The sequence below is a fragment of the Alosa alosa genome, chromosome 13 (genome assembly GCF_017589495.1).
Source record: "Alosa alosa isolate M-15738 ecotype Scorff River chromosome 13, AALO_Geno_1.1, whole genome shotgun sequence".
NCBI classification, from domain to species: domain Eukaryota; kingdom Metazoa; phylum Chordata; class Actinopteri; order Clupeiformes; family Clupeidae; genus Alosa; species Alosa alosa.
Genome location: NC_063201.1, coordinates 7,084,326 through 7,091,765, shown reverse-complemented (window position 1 = coordinate 7,091,765; position 7,440 = coordinate 7,084,326). Strand labels below are relative to the sequence as shown.

Sequence of the window (7,440 nt, the reverse complement as noted above, 5' to 3'; positions counted from 1 at the left end):
TCAAAGTTAAGGGGTCAAAATAATTCACCATAGTCTTACAGTCACTGTGGTGTCAAAGTGGTAAAATAACAGTAGTTATTTGTTCCAATGTTGCCTCCATATAATTATTCAATGTGACATCACAGGGCAGATAACATGCTAGTTGTTTTGTTTTTGCTTATGGATGCAGTCACAGTGGCTCTTTGAGACAGTCAGCGTGTGCACAGACCACGGGTGGAAAAAAGACTTTTCTCTCGAACTGTCAGTCGGCTCACCTCAGCGTACCTCCACACGACCTCAATGTCACCTGGCAACGGAAATAGGACGTCGCACCGCATCTGTGTCCTGTTGTTCTCCCCCACCACGACTTCCTTGACTGGAACACCATGCATATGTATGCAGGACACGCGCACACACACACACACACACACACACATACACATACCCTTAATGTATCACCTTAAAGCAGTGCTCTTTCCCGTGGGGGCTCTCATCTCTCATCCTACAATTCCCTTAATTATACTGTTGAAGAGGTGCCTCTGGGTACAGGCGAGCAAGCTAATGATATACGCTGAGCAGTAATTGTGTGGCACCGGATGAACATGAACACCAGAGTGTGTGGGAGGGGGGTAGCTGCCACCTTACATCAACAATCCAAGGACTTAAAGCGTAGCTCTGGGGCTGTCTGCGCAAATGATATTATGTGTGAAAATATGTCGCCGACCTAGGCATCATTTTGCTTAGGCCTCTGTGTGTGTGTGTGTATGTGTGTGTTTGTGAGGTAGAGAGTCAGAGCAGAAGAGAGAGGGAGAGGGAAAAAGTAAGAAGTGAAGACAGAAAGAGAGAGAGCAAGACTTGCTCACCCATCTTGGTTTGCTCTTAAGAACATGTCAGGGATTTGACAAGCAAAAAATAGGATGTTCCCTCTCTTTCTCTATGTGAATGCGTGTGTGTGTGTGTGTGTGTGTGTGTGTGTTCCTGTATGTGTGCACTCGCACAACCAAAAGAAAGACAGTTATGTAATTTTTGGAGTTGAAAGCAACGTCAGACAGACAGTCACTTCAAAGCGTAGTTTTTTCTCTTTTGCCTTTGAGGAACAGACGCCACGTGGCTCAGGTACAGTAGGCAGAGACATGACAGAGGTGTGTCTTCCCTCCACCTAAACCCTCACCTGGGCAGTCCAGAGGGTACTCGCACGAGTCATACTGGCAGCTGCGGCAGTTGTAGACAGAACCCTCTACCTGGAAACCTGAGAGTTGAGAGAGGACACTACAGAGTTTAACCATGTCAGCATAATAACACAAAATAACAAGAAATACTTTCAGGAGGGGAAAAATAGGCGGTGTGCAGAGAGATATGTTTGATTGACAAACAGAGGTTAAAGGTCATAGACACAAGACTTAATTGGAGTTTCTTCAAATGATTTTTCTACCATCAGTGGTGAAACAAGAAGGTCAGGTTATCCTTCTATAGGAGCACTGTGTGCTGCAGGCAAAATACTGGGGATCACAGCTCTCCCACATACAATGCATTACAGCGTCTACTGGAAAATAATAAAGAAAAGTCCAACTTCACACATGACTGCTCCTGCTGTTTGCTAGCCAGGGCACGTGTGGAGGTCGGCCAATGTGCTGATCAACAGCAGCCGAGTGGGGTGAATGTGCAGAGGAGGACAGAGGAGTTCAGCCATCTTAAATAGTTTTACCACGCCAGTAGCGTCCTACGGTATAGGTAATGTTAGCCAGTAGCGTCCTACGGTATAGGTAATGTTTGCCAGTAGCGTCCTACGGTATAGGTAATGTTAGCCAGTAGCGTTCTACGGTATAGGTAACGTTAACCATCATAAATACTATAACCGCGCCAGTAGCGTCCTACGGTATAGGTAATGTTAGCCAGTAGTGTTCTACGGTATAGGTAATGTTAGCCAGTAGCGTTCTACGGTATAGGTAACGTTAACCATCATAAATACTATAACCGCGCCAGTAGCGTCCTACGGTATAGGTAACGTTAGCCAGTAGCGTTCTACGGTATAGGTAACGTTAGCCAGTCACGTTCTACGGTATAGGTAACGTTAGCCAGTTACGTTCTATGGTATAGGTAATGTTAGCCAGTAGCGTTCTACGGTAAAGGTAACGTTAACCATCATAAATACTATAACCGCGCCAGTAGCGTCCTACGGTATAGGTAATGTTAGCCAGTAGCGTTCTACGGTATAGGTAACGTTAGCCAGTAGTGTTCTACGGTATAGGTAACGTTAGCCAGTCACGTTCTATGGTATAGGTAATGTTAGCCAGTAGCGTTCTACGGTATAGGTAACGTTAACCATCATAAATACTATAACCGCGCCAGTAGCGTCCTACGGTATAGGTAATGTTAGCCAGTAGCGTTCTACGGTATAGGTAACGTTAGCCAGTCACGTTCTACGGTATAGGTAACGTTACCCAGCGGCTGATGAGATGGAACAAAGAGGGAATAAGTCTCCTACTCACCACAAGGTGGAAAACATCCTGATGCTGTGATACACAAAACAGAAGAGAGAGATGGAATAAGACAGACAAACTGGCAGTGAAGGGGACAGTACATGGGTAAGACTTGGGGAAGAATATACATACATCGTTTGATTTCAGTCATAGTAAATTAACACTTAGTTATTATGCCCCCAGATTAAATATAATATAAAACAGACAAAAGATAAATGGCAATGTCATCAGCAGTGGCACTAGGCCTGAGCTGCTGAACGGGAGCCTGGGAGTGAGAGTGAGAGGCAGCTGAGAGATGAAATGGGTCACAAATGATTCAGACGTAGCTGCAGGCAGTGTGTGGAGAGAGAGAGAGAGAGAGACAGACAGACAGAGAGAGAGAGAGAGAGAGAAAGAGTCCAGTCCTGTGTGACATGGAGGAGAGTGAGAGAGAAAAAGCGCACGAGAGAGAGAGTGAGAAACTTGAGTCTCACCTCTGGGCACCTTGGAGGCATGTGCGGTGAAATTTTCTGCAGCTGCCATCAGTCTGACCTTATACACTGTCTCTGTAAAACACACACACACACACACCAGACAGGGCAGGCTCCAACTATCCATCTCAATTGTGCTTGTGTGTGTGTGTGTGTCTTATCTTTCATCCATTCTCCGATTAATAGCAAACTCCCATCATCTTCACCCCACTGCTGTTCGTCCTGAAGCTCTCAGCATGTAAGCAGAGAAGAAGAACAAGAGCGGCATTCCTCTCCTATCTTCCCAGCGGCACACTGAGTACTCTCATGACCAGCAGAGAGCCTTCTGTCACACCGAGCTCGAGCACAAACCCCCCGCCCCTTCCAAAAAAAAAAAAAAAAAAAAAAAGAGAGAGAAAACCTGGGAACCTCCCTGGTAACCTGGGAGGTGGCAAACATTGAAGGTCGCTTCATTTAAACACCACTCTCAAAACTCAACAAAGAAAATAATCTACCATGTCTTGCCATTAAACAATACCACTCAGCCATTCAACCAGCCCTCCTTAAATCATAATGTAAAGCATGAATGGACTTAAATTACAGAGTAGAGGTGCTCTTTATGTAAAGGTGCTGCCCAGGGACACACTCATGCGAGGGCAAGTGGGGCTTAGACAGCTAATAGATCAGCCGTAAGAGGGGTGGACAATATAATCAACTATAATAACATCTAAGGCCTACCTACCAGACTTAAGGTATAGGTACACGGTATGCCTGTACAGCAAGGTGGCATGGAACAGGCGACAGGAGGTGATTGTCAGGGAATGACGGCATGATAAATTGACAATGTGTGCAGTGGTAAAAGGTGCAGGTGGTGTTGACAGTTTTGACTGCTGTGATATACTACTGTATTTGTGACCCTGCAAGGCGAAACCAGTTGTTTTGGTAAAATGTACAAAATTAAGTTAATGTGCTCACATGAACGGCCATTGACTAAGCTTTCCAATGATAAGTATATCTAGGGTATTGCAAAAAGTATCGCTAATGTATCGATATCGTAACCGCATCCAAAGTTGGCATGGTTCTCCTGTCATGATACGCCAGAAGAGGAGAAAATCACCTTTTTAAGTAAATTGTCACATGCGATAGTGCGAGGACACAGCTATTATTAGCCTTACGGTAGCGTGACTTTGAAGCGGATGACTGACTATGTCCAGTTTTATCAACCGAGTGAGTGTCTTTTTCTGTCCCGTATAATTAATGTATTTCGGGGGAAGTAAGGGGATGAAGAAGTTCTATGTACACAGATTGTGTAGGCTATAGGCCCACTTTTAAAATGTGCTAAGCTACGTCAATGGAAAACTTCTCCTGATCCGTAATTTTAATGGACCGTAAAATGACGCCAGGATATTTCTAAAAGTTCATGCTTTTGACCATTCATGCCCTGAAAGGCAAGTCTTTCACATTCATATTCGGTTACATCTGCCAAGAATGATAGAGAGCTTACACATTGAGTAACGAGTAGCCTAATGAGTAGGCTACATTTTAGCTCTACCTTAACACCTTATAGCGGCGTGGATAAATGGAATGACTGCTAATGTGTTTAATCTTCACCTAAATAAAGTCAGGATTTAACAGTCAAAACGTATGTTTATCCGTGAAATTCGTTCAGAATATGAAAGTGTAGACTGTGTACTGTCGAATTATGCGAAAACGTGAAATTCAACATTTGAACCCGTACGTACCAAAATAGCACTGTGCGCAAGACGACTGGTTTCGCCTTGCAGGGTCACATATAAACATATGAAGAGCTCAGATGCAAAACCCTCTAAATCTGTCTGACCACTTTTCTTTTAAATGCCTTTTAAAGCCTTTTTTCAGGCTCCTATAGGTTTTTGCCTACAAATCAATATTTCAGGCCAGGAAGAAAGTGGTATGTAGCAGGTTTTGAGTTTGATTAATGTATACTATGTGTGGAGAGCATTCGTTATCTAATTTTTATTACACGGCTCTTCATAATGCTGAAGAATGCTCCATTCACTTGAATGGGCCTTCCCAACGTTCGATGGCCTGCTAATTCTCAATAACAGACCGCTGTCAAGGAAAATGGGTTTTGTGCTTCTATTTCATGTCTTTCATATCACTACGCAAAGACTGGAACTTCATTCAAAAGTGAAAGCGGACGGTTGATCAGCTGTGTTCTAAAAATTGTTTGATTCAAGAGTCAGTGTGTGCTGTTGCGAACTATTTGTTTCTCTGCAAAAGCCATGATGAAACGGTAACAAATAGGCTATAGCCTAGGCTATGTAGGCTAAAGAGTCATATCGTGGGGAGTTTCGGTTTGGCAAGTAGCCGTGTAATAAGCGGGATAATGTATAGAACGCTGGTCTTTATTCGGAAAATAAGTCCCTTCAGGGCGGAACAAGTCCGGTTCGCCCTGTCGGGACTTATTTTCCCAATAATGACCGGCGTTCTATACATTATCCCTTACTTGACAGTGGCATTTAGAGGCATTTGCACCAGAGCTCTTTATATTATATATATATATATATATATACTGTATATATTTAGCCTGGTTGCCATTCCGAACTTAGTCCCGCCCACAACATTTGAGGTCAGGAAGTTCGGTCTGGCATTGCTCCATTGTGGTGGAAGTATGCTCGCCCTATATCAGGCGGACCAATCAAAACAGGCTTTACGATGATGGACAGGTGAGCAACAGCGCCTGGTCTATCACGTCATCTGAGCACGCTTAGATTAGGCTTATGTTTGAAACAAAAACGCTGTGGCTAGAAGGATACATGGCTTTTAAGACCCCATATCGAAAATTCATATTATTTAATGAGGTTGTATCACTGAAAAGTATTATTTCTGAAAACTTTGGCCAAAGTTGAGATGTGGGAAAACTCGTGGTTTCACTTTCATCAAGGGAAAACAGCGCTGTTGCATTGCCACATGTTCCCTCGTTCTTATGAAATTTCTGATTGACCACCTGTTCGAGGGATTTGCGTCAGCCTTTCCCAACATGTTTGTAGCATATCACTGTTCAACAGAATTATTTTTAAAAACGGAGGGGATATAGGAGAAGAAGGATGGTTTGTGTGTTTTCTTCCTACACCTCACGATAAGCTATTTTGTTGTTCTGATTGGTTAGGTCTATCCAATTGAGTGCAGAGGCATTCCCCCCCTGTATCGGTTGAAACACGCCCCATAATTATGTGCCAATGGAGCAGTATCACTCATATTCTGACTAGAATTGAGTATGACTATGTCAGGCTATAATATATTACCACTGTGAGTCTTCTGGTCGAACTCCTCCAGCAATGGCATGATCTGTGCCACCATGATGTCTGTGAGTGTTTGGTCGTAGCCTCTCCCTGGTCAACACAAAGAGAAGCACACCAGAAACATCTCCATTTGTCAATCCCAGGTAGCGTTTCTAGAAGCTGCCATCCTCAAAAGACTGAAATCCTTTCATCAGATACAATGTGTGGAATTGGAAGTGAAAGCAGTGTCCGCATCTGTTTCAGGAATCAATCGGTTTATGGCATCATTCATTTGAGATAAGCATGGTATTCTTTCATTTATGGCACCATGCAAGCTGTTTGTCTGTGCATTCAAAGTGACACTGAACCAAAGCATTTCATATCTAAGTGTGACAGTCATGGGTCTCAGCTGAACAAAACCACAACGTTATCACTATAATATGACTGGATTCTCATTCTGGATTCTCATTCTCAAGTCTCACCAACTCTGCCTGCATTAATGACGGTCTGGTTGAAGTTGAAAATGTTGTCCAATAGCACCATGCATGCATCCACATTACGGATATTTTCCTTGATGAGGATATGGCCCCAGCATAGACGAACGCTGTCATATGATGAGATGAAACACTGAAGACAGGTCAACGACCGATCCACACACAAACTCAGACACAGCAGGCAGAATATCAGCTTCAACATGGCTCATTTTCCGAGGGGATCAGACAGACAAATATGTGTCACCTGACTGGGTGAAACATGTCACAGAGAACAGTGTGACATCACAATACCACAAACAAGTGACATCACACTAATATGTGTGAGAAGGCAAATTCGATTTCAGACTGTCCTTTCAGGTCAAGAAAATATAGACAATAACACAAGGCAAAATTATTATATTACTGTAAATGTAGGAGCCATTCATTTAGTTTGGTTTATTATAAGAGTTCTAAATATATTGTTATTAATTCAAGTTGAAATTATATAATTATTTAAATTAATTATCCTGAATTTGTTAGTGTGCATTCACCACTGCATGGGTGTCCCTCCATAGGATGCGGGAGTATTACCTATTTAAGGTGGTGCAGTGATGCAGGCCAGACAGTGTAGCGGGTGTACGCGGAAACAGTCATTGACCGTGTCACCGGGTCAACGTGTCAATGGGCCGTGTCTTGCCATGACTTGGAATAAAGAACTATAATCTACAAAGGACTCTCTTTAAGTTTATTTTGCAGTATTATGTTTGTTTAATTTTGTTAATAAATCCACTCATCA

General features: G+C 43.1%; 1 protein-coding gene across 1 annotated transcript in view; it reads right to left on the bottom strand.

The window, feature by feature from the left end:
* Positions 1 to 6,977, bottom strand: part of spaca6 (sperm acrosome associated 6) — a 16,178-nt gene extending 9,201 nt beyond the window's left edge. The window contains exons 1-6 of the mRNA XM_048260645.1: positions 6,654 to 6,977; positions 6,196 to 6,282; positions 2,933 to 3,004; positions 2,469 to 2,492; positions 1,151 to 1,228; positions 255 to 355 (exon numbers count right to left, since the gene is read on the bottom strand). Coding sequence (XP_048116602.1) covers positions 255 to 355; positions 1,151 to 1,228; positions 2,469 to 2,492; positions 2,933 to 3,004; positions 6,196 to 6,282; positions 6,654 to 6,867 — 576 coding nt within the window. The 5' untranslated portion in view covers positions 6,868 to 6,977. The remainder of the gene's footprint in view (positions 1 to 254; positions 356 to 1,150; positions 1,229 to 2,468; positions 2,493 to 2,932; positions 3,005 to 6,195; positions 6,283 to 6,653) is intronic.
* Positions 6,978 to 7,440: the final 463 nt, after the last annotated feature.